A 14,264-nucleotide genomic window follows, 5' to 3' on the forward strand; every position below is an offset into this window, starting at 1 on the left:
GTTACAGAAGAGAATAATCTGTCTCCCAACAGACTGGAATGTTAGATCTAAAAGAAACATTGGGGCATCCATCTTCAGCCTATAGGCCTAGTGTATCTAACAGACATTTCTGTGAAGCAAGACATTTTGAAAGACTGGACCACCTTGTCTTGGCAAGGTTTGCAGTCACTCTTTTTGATGTCCTATTTGTCCAATTTAGACAACATACTGTCAGAAGTTGAGGCTAGGGTAGTTTCTTACCCAGTGGTTTGCTTTTGTCACAAAGAGAGTAAACTCCATGTTGAGTTTCTTTGATGCCTATTATCTTCTCTGATGTAGGTTCGTGCTGCCAGGAACATACATGTCTCATTGTCATAAAAAATAATCTATGGTATTAAAACATGTTAAATGCCATATTCTGTAGATCTCTGAAGTAATTGAAGATGGCCTGTCTTTCTAAAATATCTGTTTGACCTTGAAACATACCTAATGTAACTACAGGTTCAATTGCAATAGTTGACTAATTAGTGAACTATATTTCCTTATTATTCCATATATTGATAGTAATAATTTTCAAGGACTAGAGATTTGTATTACATCGTTAAATGAGGTGTATGTACAGTATGTTTTAGCAAAAGTAATCTCAAATTTGTATCAATATGCAACATTTGTATACAAAATACAGAAGTTCAATCCCATGTAAAATATTTAAAACTACAGGTTGCTTTTTAAGAGTAAGTTCAATAATCTACATTTTCATCTTATCATATCTGCATTCATCTTTTCTTGTTTTTTCAAAACAAAACCTTGAATATAATCTCCTTTGTTCAACTTTCCTCCTGATTGTAAGCAACAACATTTTGTAACCAATCCCCCTAAATAATAACACATATCCATAACCCAATGAGTTACCAAAAACCACACACACCACCTCTTGGAAATGTGGGCATTATATTCTTAAAGTTACTTCCAGCTATCTAGGAATGATGACATCTTTAGAGGTGCCTGAATAATTGGCATTAATTATCAATCCAAACCATTTGTTGTCCAATCTCTGCATAAATGAAACTTACAGGGCTCGACTCAAATACTGGATATAGTAGTCTGTGAGGCTGGATCATCTCAGCAAGTCACCTAGAAATTGTTAGTAGCAGTTAGTACTCCAAAGCTGGTCTTTAGTTAATGTTGTTCAGCATAATGGCGTTGTCATAGTCCTGGTGAAATTGTCATTGTGGGGCCCTATCCTTCTTTTGGAGACTTCAAATGTTACTGTTAAGGGTGGTCATGGTTCATTGTATGAAACTGATAGAGACTCAACCCAGAAACCATGTACATGAAGGTAGACAAAAACTTTTTCTAGAATTAGTACTCTATTTGATAATTAATATCATGACAAAAATTATGAGGTTAGTAGCAATACAATAGTCCTAAATATTTACTTTTTCTGTTCTGCAAAAGCAGAACACAGCTTAACCACTCAACCATCACTTCGGTCTACACCACCACCACATGCTTACACTCAACCCCGTACATGCATACCAAATTAATGTCGCTTTCAATTATATTGTGGTTCAACGTTGGATTTAAGAATTTTCTGTTTGGTGGTGCTTGATAGATGGCTCAATAGTTAAGAGTACTGGAAGACCTAGATTCAGTTCCCAACACCCATATGGCAGCTTACAAATGTTTGTAACTCCAGTTCCAAAGTACCTGAGATGCTCCTCTGGCCTCCATGGTTAATGAACACAAGGGGTGCACTGACAAACATGTAGGAAAAATACCCATGCACACAAAAATAAACATTAAATAAATCCTTTAAGAGTGATGTTTTGATTCATGAATTCATCAATGTTTTTTGTTTTCTAGGATTCTACATAAGCAGAATAAGCACTAACAAGATTATTGGAAAGGAAATACCTGGAGTTTATGTCCTGCCTCTAGTGACTGGGAATAACGTAACAGAGGTAAAATGGCAGCTTGTTCCCTGACAGGTTTGCTGAGGGCTTTGATAGACAGTGCTGTTTGAATACTTTGCCAAGCAAACCGTATCACCACTGGTTTGGTTTCATTTTGAGATATATGATTTTGCTTCGTTGCCCAGACTGACTGGAAATTGATCTTCCTGTCCCAGCCCCCTGCATGTTGGGATTCCAGGCATGTGTCATATTCTCATGAACTCTAATGGAGATAGGAGAGTCTCATTCTGTATATGTCACTTTTCTGTTGCTCTGATAAAAACACCATGATGAAAAGTAACATATGTAGAATTCATATGAATTTGTGGTTCCAAAGGGATAAAAGTTCATCATGGCAGAAAGGCATTGCAGCAGGAGAAGGAAGGCGAGAGAGCACAGCTTCCACTGCAAACAGGAAGCAGGGAGAGCAACCTGGCAGTGAGTCAAGGCTATGAGTCCTTAAATCCCACCCCAGTGATGGATTTCCTACAGCAAGGCTGCACCTCCCCATATCACCCCCAAACAGCATACCAACTGGGGACAACCTGTTTAAATATCTGAGCCTGTGGGGGACATTCTCATTCAAACCCTATACAACTTTTGTCCAGTTAGCAAAAATCCCAGCCTTTGATTTCTCACTGCTCCTGTTTTAGGATATGGAGAATAACATCTTTAATGGCAGTTCCCAAGTATGTGAGATTCTTGCTAAGTATTTTGCTAAATTGCAGCAAGGCTACATTGTTGTTACAGTCTCCGATAGACTGGAGAGCTTGTAAGTATCCTTTTATCCAATGGGAGCATTTATATGGTGTTGATACTACGTCTATTGCAATCAAATGACTGTAAAGATTCAAATCCTCCTATAGCAGTGACAATCGGATATCCTTAAGATGTCCCTGTGAGAGCTTTGTGAACTCAATTTATTTTCTTTTTCTGTGTGTGTGTGTGTGTGTGTGTAAAAATGTTCCCCTGTGTGTGTGTGAAAACGTTCCTCTGTGTGTGTGTGCACATGTGTGAACATGACTGTAGAAGTCAGAAGTCAGTAATGTGTGTTTTCCTCTATTTTAACATTTGTGAAAATTTTTAAATTTTATTTTATGTTAATTATGTGTGTGTGATAGGGAGGGGTAGCCAAGGGCAAATGTGAGTGCAGTGTTGACAGAGGCCAGATGAGGGCGTCAGATCTCCTCAAGTTGGAGTTGCAGGTGATTGTGAGCTACCCATTGTGTTTGCTAGGGGGCTGAACTTGAGTCCTCTGATAGAGCAGTAATTACTCTTGAGCACTGAGCCAGCTCTCCAGCCCTCTACTTTATTTAAAAAATTTTAACCTATACTTGTTTACTTACTGTGTGCATGCTAGACACCATCATGACGATGACAATGATGATGGTAATGATGATGATTTTATGAACTTGTAGCTCCACTACTGTGCTAGACTGGCTGATTGAGAAGCCCCAGAGACCCTCCTGTCTCTACCTCCTCAGAGATGATATTACTAGATTACTGCTGTGCTTAAATATTTTTTTATTTTCTGTCTGTTTTTAAGAGGAGTAGGCAATCCAGGCTCAGTTCCTCATGCTTGCAAGACAAGCACTTCACTGACTGAGCCATCGTCCCAGCCCCTCTTGATTTATTTTCTATGAAGATTTGTGTTCAGCCTTAGAGGAGGAAGATTTTGTTAGAATGTGGGTTGGGCACCCATGGTGACAATCTGTGAAGTACCAGTTGATACATTCGAATCTGACAGCCACCTTCGATTTCTCCAGGAAGGAACTGGCTGAGGGATGCCCCATACCTCCCATGAAAGATATGATCTCAGTTTCTGACAGAAAATTAATAAGGTAAGTTACACTTTTTTCTTTTGTATTACTTATTTATTTATTTTATATTCCATCACAGTTTCCCCTCCCTCCTCTCCTTGAAATACCTCTCCCCATACCCCTGTTGCTCACATCCACCAACCCACTCCTGCATTCCTGTTCAGGAAAGGTAAGGTCTCCCATGGATATCAATAAATTATGGCACATCAAGCTGTAGTAGGACAAAGCATCTCCCCTGTATTAAGGCTGGGTAGGGTGACCCAGTATGAAGAATAGGGTCCCAAAATCTGCTAAAAGAGTCCGACAGCCCCTGCTCCCACTGTGAAGAGTCCCACAAGATGGCCAAGCTACACAACTCTAACATATATTCAGAGAGGCTAGGTCAGCCCCATGCAGGCTCCCAGGTTGTCAGTTCAGTCTTTACAAGCCCCTATGAGACAAGATTTGTTTATTCTGTGGACTTTCTTGTGGTGTCCTTGCATACTTTGACTCGGTTCCTATAATCTTTTCTCCCTCTCTTCTGTAGAATTCCCCGAGCTCTGCCTGACAAATTCCTGTGGGTCTGCATCTGTATCCCTCGTACACGGATGAAAGCTAGGTACCGATCTATGATTATAGCAGGTACCAATCTGTGATTACATCAGAATGACGCTAGGTACTAATTTATGATTACATCACAATATCATTGGGCATCATTATATTGGCTTTTTTTCCTCCAGTTGTGTTTGGTTCTATCCTAGGTCTCTGGGTTATCCAGCCTGTGGGTCCTGGTGCTTCAGGTAGTATCAGGGGTAGGCTTAACCTCCTGGCATGGGTTTTAGGCATTGGTTGGCCACTCCTACAATCTATAGGCCACGCTTACCTCAGCACATGCAACAGGCAGGGCAGACTGCAGGTCAAAGATTATGTGGCTCAGTCGGTTTCCCATTCCCTCTACTTGTAGTCTTGCCTGGTCACAGGATACGGCCAGGCGATGTATCCATGACTACTATTAGTCTTAGTTGGGATCATCCTTGTAGATTCCTGGGGGATTCCCTTGCACCGAGCATTTATCTGACCTTGAAATGCCCCCTATTTCCAGTAGTCTCCATACCTGCAATCTGATCATTCATGTTCCCATTCCCACCTGCCTGCAGTCAACTCATGAAATCTCTTCTATTTTCCCTTCCCTGGGAGATCCACGCATCCCCCCACTTAAATAATCCTTGTTACCTTGACTCTCTGAGTCTGTGGACTGTAGCATACTTATCCTTTATATTACAGTTTTATCCACTTCTGCGTGAGAACATACCATGTTTGTCATTGTAGGTATGGATTATATCACTAAGGAATATTTTATGTAGTTCCATCCATTTGCCTTCAAATCTCATGATGTCATGCTTTTAATAGCTGAGAAGAGTCAGTTGTGTATATGTACCACATTTTCTTTGTCCATTCCTCAGTTGAGGGACATCTAGGTTGTTTGCTAGATGTGGTATTTACCCAAGAGTAGTATAGCTGGGTCTTGTGGTAGAATGATCCCAGTTTCCTGAGAAACTACAATATTGAATTCCAAATGCCTGTACAAGTCTGCCCTCTCATGAGCAATAGAGGTGTGTTCCTCTTGCTCCAAATCCTTGCCAGCATAAGCTGTCATCACTTGTATTTTTTCCTTATCTTAAACATTATGTCAGGTGTAAAGTATAATCTCAGGGCTGTTTGATGGCTAAAGATGTTGAAATTTCACATTTTAAAAAAGTTTTTTGTTTGTTTGATTTTTTGTTTGTTTGTCCGGTGGTGGTGGCACACGCCTTTAATCCTGGCACTCGGGAGGCAGAGGCAGGTGGATCTCTGTGAGTTCTTGACGAGCCTGGTCTACAAAGCTAGTTCCAGGACAGCCTCCAAAGCCACAGAGAAACCTTGTCTCGAAAAAAAAGTTTTCTTTTAAAATTATTTTATGCATGTGGGTGTTGTTCCTGTATGTATGTCTAAGATAATGTCTGAATATCTGGAATTGGAGTTACAGACAGCAGTGAGCTGCACAGTGCTGGGAATCACTCTGGAACTTAACTAACTTAAGGACCTCAGCTCTCAACTGTGGAGCCTTCTCTCCAGCCCCAACTTTCACTTCTTTGCCCTCATTGCCCTCTTTTCTAATCTGGATCCACCTCATACTTTCCATTTCTGTTTTCTTTGAGATAAAGGCTTGCTTTGTATCCCAGGCTGGACTCAAACATTAGGAACACTTTTGCGTCATTCTTCTAGACGATAGGATATAATCATGTGCCATCACACCCAACACCCAATCATTTAAAGAAAAAACTTCATAGTTTGATTATATTTGAAGTCAACTGCCCCTATCTAACTGATTTCTGCATCATAATCACAAACCAGCCATCTCTGAAGAGGAAGCAGGAAGTTTCTTGGGATCGCAAAGCTCTATGGCACAGGAGAATCATTAGGTGATACCCCCTCTCTCTCTAACATAATTGACAGGCTTTCGTGGAGGAGAGAAGGTTCCAGTCATGTGGCAGGCAGTAGTTGGAGAGTGTTTGTATGTGTGTGCATGTGTCTGTAGGGCCAGAGGAGGGTGTCAGATTCCCTGACGCTGGAGTACAGGCATCTGTGAAGCAACTGATGTGGATGTTGATCCTAATGTGGGTCCTTTGGAAGAGCAGTGTACAATCAACTATTAAGTTATCTCTCCAGCCCCTAAAATTAATTTTTATTACATTCATTCATGAATTATATGTAGTCACACCAGTGCCATGGTGTACTGGTGAAGGCAGAGGACAATTTAAGGGAGTCAGTTGTGTCTTTCTTCCATATGGTCCTCAGGGACATAACTCAGGTCATCTGGCTTGGCAGCAGCTGCCTTTACCTACTGTACCATCTCCACCGAGAGCAGTCAAGGATGTCCCCAAGTTATCAGTTTGAGCAACTGATTGCATAGTATTGTCTCTTGGCAGAAGTCTCCAAGTTAATCTTGTTAAATTTAAATTTTATTATGGGAAATTATGAACATATATGAAAGCAGAGAGTAATATAATGAATATTTATGTGCTTACTTCCATCCCTCATTAATATTGGGTAATTTTGGTCTGGTAAGATGGCTCAGTGGGGATGCAGAGGCTGTCAGATTTCTGAGTTTGAGGACAGCCTTGTGTAAGCAGTGAGTTCTAGTACAGCTAGAGGTACATGGTGACATACTGTCTCAGAAAAAAAGGGGATGGGGTTTAGAGGAGGTAGGCTAGAGAGATGGCATGGTGGTTAATTGTTCTTAATTGTTCGTGCAGACTGGTAAAACCACTTTCCAGCTATCTTAGCTCCAGCATTTGGTCCCAAGACAAACCAACAATGAGTCCAAAACATCATGAATACAGCCTGCACCCCATGTTGAACTCTTGAGATACAACCTAACTGCAACAGCCAACCCTGTCTGCAAAGAAGAACCACTAACTTGCCTAAAAAGACAACACCCCCTTCCTTTCTACTCCTCCTAGATTGGTAAAAGGTTCCTAGTCTGTAAGAGAGGCATGCTTGCTTAATGTGAGCTCTTCTCAGTTTCTCTGAAATAAACCTGCCTGCATTTGAGTCCAGTCTCCTGTCTTCTTCCACATTATTTCCTAACATGGGTCTCAATCCTGGGACAGTCACTCCGAGAAAATGTCCCTCTTGTAACCCACGCAGCATGTGCAGCAGCAGCTCAGCCTTGGATTCTGAGGGGTCACTGAGTTAGTCCCACACTGTCTCTGTCTCTGAACCTCATGGCCTTTCTCCCACTCACCCTTCCTCTGCTAGTTCTCTGGATTGAGGATTACAGATTGCCCTAGACCAAAGATCTGTTCATCCATGCTGATGGGTGGCATGGGCAAATCTCAAAATACTTGGGATTGTTTCTCCAGCTACCCCCAAGTTAATACACCAGGCCTTCCTCTTTACTCTCTCTTTCCCCAAACCTCTGTCCCCTCCACTCTTTCTCCCCGGAACTGGCCCCAGAAATCATGAAGGTCATTCTCTCCTTGGAGTCAGACATCCAACCCGAGGCTATCCTCTGACCTGTGAGGTGACAATTGTCTTTTGTTTGGATGAGTCTTTGGGACTCCTTCATCTTCTCTGTGCTCAACCCTTCTCTCAAGGAGAGGATCACCATCTCTGTTAGAGCTAGAGACCCCCACCCTCTAACAGACACCCTTACTTCTCACCCCTCCTGGCTTCTCAAAAACTCAGTTCTTTGGGCTTGGATGCAGCCACCTTAACCACTAAGCAGATTTCATTTCAGTGTGTTTGTCCATGTGAAAAATGAGGTGAGGTCCACAGAGACAGCAGCTCTTCAGCTCTGTGCCTCATGGAAGAAGAGGCTGTGTGGAAGGAAGACAGGGCTCTGCCTTGTGTTGGGACTGGGGAAGGAGACTTGGTTTCCATCCAGGGCTGGTCATGCAGGGTGCTGTTTGTTCTCGATCCAGAGGACAGCTAGAATTTCAATGGATTAATAGAGGGAGTCATTGTAGTTTTGAGGAGAGAGTTGAGATTTCCAGAGATCTACAAGGACCACACCAACTGGCAAACTAAGCAACAGTGGAGAGATTACCTTACTAGCTCCTCCCCGATAATGAGATTATATGCCATTTTAGAACCTTCATCCAGTGACTGATGGAAGCAGAGGCAGAGACCCACAGCTAAACACTGAACTGAACTCCTAGAACCCAGTGACAGAGAGGAAGGAGTGATGAGAAAAGGGGTCAAGACCATGCTGGTGAAACCCACAAAGACAGCTGACCTGATAAGGGGGAACTCTTGGACCCCAGACCAATGACTGAGAGGCTAGAATGGGACTGATCCAGACCCCCTGGATGTAGTGTCAGTGAGGAGACCTCGGCAATCTCTGGGACTTTGGGTAGTAGATCATTGTTTACCATAGTGTATGAATGAACTTTGTGAGCCCATTCCACATGGAGCCATGCTCTCTCAGCCCAGACACATGGGGAAGGACGTAGGTCCTGCCCTGGTGAAATGACAAACTCTGGAGATCCCCCAAAGAGGGCCTCACTCTCCCTGGGGAATGGTGTGGGGATTGGGTGGAGAATTGGGGGGGGGGGCTGGTGGAAGGGCAAGGGCGAAGGGGAGGGAGAAGGAGCTGGGATTGTTATGTGAATTTAAATTTTAAAAAGTGAAATTACGAGCCCCTCCAAGACCCCAACCCCAGCTAGTCCAGCTTCAGGTGAGATTGGGTCTCCGGTGGGGACCGCCCGCCCTTCCCCCATCCCCCTTGATCTTCGGGGCCGCCCGGCATCCAGAAGACCCGCCCACACAGGAAAGACATCAGCCCCTCCAAGACTCCAACCCCAGCTAATCCAGCTTCAGGTGAGATTGGGTCTCCGGTGGGGACCGCCCGCCCTTCCCCCATCCCCCTTGATCTTCGGGGCCGCCCGGCATCCAGAAGACCCGCCCACACAGGAAAGACATCAGCCCCTCCAAGACCCCAACCCCAGCTAGTCCAGCTTCAGGAAAGACATCAACCCCTCCAAGACCCCAACCCCAGCTAGTCCAGCTTCAGCTGCAGGAAGGAAGGAGACCAGTGGAGACGGAAAGACCCCACCAGCACCCACTGGAAGAAGAGATGGGAAGAAGACAGAATAAGAGATCACTCAGCAATAGAAACACCAACATGACCCCACCAGAATCCAGGGATCCAACACCAGCAAGACCCAAAAAGCACTATATAGACGAAGAAGAGGAGACAGACCTTAAAAATTATTTCATGAAGATGATGGAGACCCTCAAAGAAGAAACGAGGAAATCCCTTAAAGAAATAGAAGAAAAAACAAACAAAAAAATCCATGAAATGGGGGAAAAATTCAAGAAATAAACAAATCTCTCAAAGAATCTAAAGAGCACCAAGAAAGAACAACCAAAAAAATGAAGGAAACAACTCAAACAGTTGAAGGATTGAAAGCTGAAATAGAAACGATAAAGAAAACACAGAATGAAGGGATGCTAGAAATAGAAAAGCTGGGTAAACGATCAGGAACTACAGATGCAAGTATCACCAACAGAATACAAGAGATAGAAGAGAGAATCTCAGGTGTTGAAGACTCATTAGAGGATATAGAGTCGTCAACCAAAGAAAATCTCAAAACCAACAAATCCTTAACACAAAATATCCAGGAAATATGGGACACCGTGAAGAAGCCAAACCTGAGAATAATAGGTATAAAAGAAGGTGAAGAAATTCAACTTAAAGGTACAGAAAACATATTCAACAAAATCATAGAAGAAAACTTCCCTAACCTAAAGAAAGATATGCCTATGAAAGTACAAGAATCTTACAGAACACCAAATAGGCTCGACCAGAAAAAGAAGTCACCTCGCCATATAATAATCAAAACATCAAACCTACAGAGTAAAGAGAAAATATTAAGAGCAGCTAAAGAAAAAGGCCAAGTAACATACAAAGGCAGACCTATCCGAATTACACCTGACTTCTCAATGGAAATGATGAAAGCCAGAAGATCCTGGACAGATGTCCTACAAACGCTAAGGGAACAAGGATGCCCGCCCAGACTACTATATCCAGCAAAGCTCTCAATTACCATAGATGGAGAAAACAAAATATTCCATGACAAAGCCAGATTTAAACAATACGTATCCATGAATCCAGCTCTACAGAAAATGCTAGAAGGAAAACCTAGAGCCAAGGAAGATAACTACATCCACAAAGACACAGGCAATATATAATGACACTTTACAAAACACCAAAAGAAAAAGGGAGGAGAAACTACACAAAATAACTTCACTAACAATAAATCAAGCACAAGCAAGGATCACCAATCAATGGTCATCAATATCCCTCAATGTCAACGGCCTCAACTTGCCTATAAAAAGACACAGACTAGCAGAATGGATACAAAGACAGAACCCTTCCTTCTGCTGCATACAAGAAACATATCTCAACATCAAAGACAGATGTTATCTCAGAGTAAAGGGTTGGGAAAAGATCTTCCAATCAAATGGTCCCAAGAAACAAGTGGGTGTAGCAATCTTAATATCTAACAAATTAGACTTCAAATTAAAATCAATCAAAAGAGATGAAGAAGGACACTTCATATTCATCAAAGGAAAAATACATCAAGACGAAGTCTCAATTTTAAACATCTACGCCCCAAATACAAAGGCACCTACATTCGTGAAAGAAACATTACTAAAGCTCAAAATGCACATAAAATCTCACACACTAATAGTAGGAGACTTCAACACTCCGCTCTCACCGCTAGACAGGACCTCCAGACAGAAACTTAACAAAGAAACAAAAGAACTAATAGAAGTTATAACCCAACTGGGTTTAACAGACATCTATAGAACATTCCATCCAAATACAAAGGGATATACCTTCTTCTCGGCACCACATGGAACCTTCTCTAAAATTGACCACATAATAGGAAACATAGCAAATCTCCACAGATACAAAAAAATTGGAATAACCCCCTGCATCTTATCAGACCATCATGCATTAACATTAGAATTCAACAGTAACACAAATCGCAGAAACCCTACAAACTCATGGAGATTGAACAATGCACAATTGCACCATCCCTGGGTAAAGGAACAAATAAAAAAAGAAATTAAAGACTTCCTCGACTTCAATGAGAATGAAGACACAACATACACAAACTTATGGGACACTTTGAAAGCAGTGCTGAGAGGAAAGTTTATAGCACTAAGTGCCCACATGAAAAAACTGGAGAACAGTCATATTAGAGAATTAATAGCACAGCTGAATGTTCTAGAACAAAAAGAAGCAAACTCCCCCCAGGAGGAGCAGATGCCAGGAAATAATCAAATTGAGGGCTGAAATCAATCAAGTAGAAACCAGATAAACACTGAGAAGAATCAATGAAACAAAGAGTTGGTTCTTTGAGAAAATCAACGAAATAGATAAACCTCTGTCCAAACTAACCAAAAGACAGAGGGAGAGCATGCTAATTAACAAAATCAGGGATGAAAAAGGGGACATAACAACAGACTCAGAGGAAATCCAGAGAATCATCAGGGCATACTTTGAAAATCTGTACTCCACAAAATTTGAAATTTTAAAGGAAATGGACAATTTCCTGGATAGATATCACTTGTCAAAACTAAATCAAGAACAGATAAACAATCTAAACAGACCTATAACCCCTAATGAAATAGAAGCAGTCATCAAAAGTCTCCCAAATAAAAAAAGCCCAGGCCCAGATGGCTTCAGTGCAGAATTCTACCAGAAATTCAAAGAAGAGCTAATTCCAATACTCCTCAAAGTATTCCACACAATAGAAGCAGGAGGCTCACTGCCAAACTCTTTCTACGAGGCTACAATTACCTTGATACCCAAGCCACACAAAGACACAACTAAGAAAGAGAACTATAGACCAATTTCCCTCATGAACATTGATGCAAAAATACTCAATAAAATACTCGCAAACCGGATTCAAGAACACATCAGAAAAATCATCCACCATGATCAAGTAGGCTTCATCCCAGGAATGCAAGGATGGTTCAACATTAGAAAATCTATCAATGTAATCCACCATATTAACAATCTGCAAAAGAAAAACCACATGATCATCTCACTAGATGCTGAAAAAGCCTTTGACAAAATCCAGCACCCCTTCATGATAAAGGTCCTAGAGAGATCAGGGATAACAGGAATGTACCTGAATATAATAAAAGCAATATACAGTAAACCAACAGCTAACATCAAACTAAATGGAGAGAAACTCTAAGCAATTCCTCTAAAATCAGGAACAAGACAAGGCTGTCCACTCTCTCCATATCTCTTCAATATTGTACTTGAAGTTCTAGCTACAGCAATAAGACAACAAAAGGAGATCAAGGGGATACAAATAGGAAAAGAAGAAGTCAAACTTTCACTATTTGCAGATGATATGATAGTTTACATAAGTGACCCAAAAAACTCCGCAAGGTTACTCCTAGAGCTGATAAACACCTTCAGCAATGTGGCAGGATACAAGGTAAACTCAAAAAAATCAGTGGCTCTATTATATACAGATGATGAAGTGACTGAGAAAGAAATCAGAGAAACATCACCCTTTACAATAGCCAAAAACAGCATCAAATATCGGGGGATAATGTTAACCAAGGAAATTAAAGACCTGTATATCAAGAACTTTGTGTCTTTAAAGAAAGAAATCAAAGAAGATACCAGAAAATGGAAAGATCTCCCATGCTCTTGGATTGGTAGGATCAATATAATAAAAATGGCAATCTTGCCAAAAGCAGTCTACAGATTCAATGCAATCCCTATCAAAATTCCATCACAATTCTTCAAGGACCTGGAAAGAACATTAATCAACTTTATATGGAAAAACAAAAGGCCCAGGATAGCTAAAACATCCCTATACAATAAAGGAACTTCAGGAGGCATCACCATACCTGACTTCAAGTTTTATTATAGAGCTATAGTCCTGAAAACAGCTTGGTATTGGCACAAAAATAGGCAGGTAGACCAATGGAACCGAATTGAAAGCTCTAATTTTAACCCACATACCTATGAACACTTGATTTTTGACAAAGAAGCTAAAACTGTACAATGGAAAAAAGATAGCATCTTTAACAAATGGTGCTGGCATAACTGGGTACTGGTATGCAGAAGACTGCAGATAGATCCATGTTTATCGCCTTGTACAAAACTTAAGTCCAAATGGATCAAAGATCTCAACATAAATCCAGCCACACTGAAACTTTTAGAAGAGAAAGTGGGAGATACTCTTCAACGAGTTGGTACAGGAGACCACTTCCTAAACATAACACCAGTGGCACAGGCACTGAGATCGACAATTAACAAATGGGACCTTCTGAAACTAAAAAGCTTCTGTAAGGCAAAGGACACAGTCAAAAAGACAAAAAGGCAGCCCACAGAATGGGAAAAGATATTCACTAACCCTACATCTGACAGAGGGCTAATCTCCAAAATTTACAAAGAACTCAAGAAACAAGTCTCCAAAACACCAAAGGATCCAATTAAAAGGTGGGGTAGAGCTAAATAGAGAATTCTCAGTAGAGGAGGCTAAAATGGCCAAGAGACACTTAAGAAAGTGCTCAACATCCTTAGCCATCAGGGAAATGCAAATCAAAACAACTCTGAGATACCATCTTACTCCTGTCAGAATGGCTAAAATCAAAAACACCGAAGACAATTTATGCTGGAGAGGATGTGGAGAGAGAGGAACACTCCTCCACTGCTGGTGGGAGTGCCGACTCATACAGCCTCTTTGGAAATCAGTATGGAGATTCCTCAGGAAAATGGGAATTAATCTACCACTAGACCCAGCAGTTCCACTCTTAGGCATATATCCAAATGAGGCAAGTTCATACAACAAGGGCATCTGCTCCACTATGTTCATAGCAGCATTATTTGTAATAGCCAGAACCTGGAAGCAACCTAGATGCCCCTCAACTGAAGAGTGGATAGAGAAAATGTGGTACATTTACACAATGGAGTATTACTCAGCAGAAAAAAATAATGGAATCT

General features: G+C 41.4%; 1 protein-coding gene across 2 annotated transcripts in view; it reads left to right on the forward strand.

Moving 5' to 3' along the window:
• Positions 1–7,327, forward strand: part of LOC121143954 (palmitoyl-protein thioesterase 1-like) — a 248,218-nt gene extending 240,891 nt beyond the window's left edge. For both annotated transcript variants that reach the window (XM_040756727.1, XM_040756728.1), the window contains exon 6: positions 7,030–7,327. In XM_040756727.1, coding sequence (XP_040612661.1) covers positions 7,030–7,141 — 112 coding nt within the window. In that variant the 3' untranslated portion in view covers positions 7,142–7,327. The remainder of the gene's footprint in view (positions 1–7,029) is intronic.
• Positions 7,328–14,264: the final 6,937 nt, after the last annotated feature.

The sequence above is a fragment of the Mesocricetus auratus genome, unplaced genomic scaffold, assembly GCF_017639785.1.
Source record: "Mesocricetus auratus isolate SY011 unplaced genomic scaffold, BCM_Maur_2.0 Super-Scaffold_100014, whole genome shotgun sequence".
Lineage (NCBI taxonomy): Eukaryota > Metazoa > Chordata > Mammalia > Rodentia > Cricetidae > Mesocricetus > Mesocricetus auratus.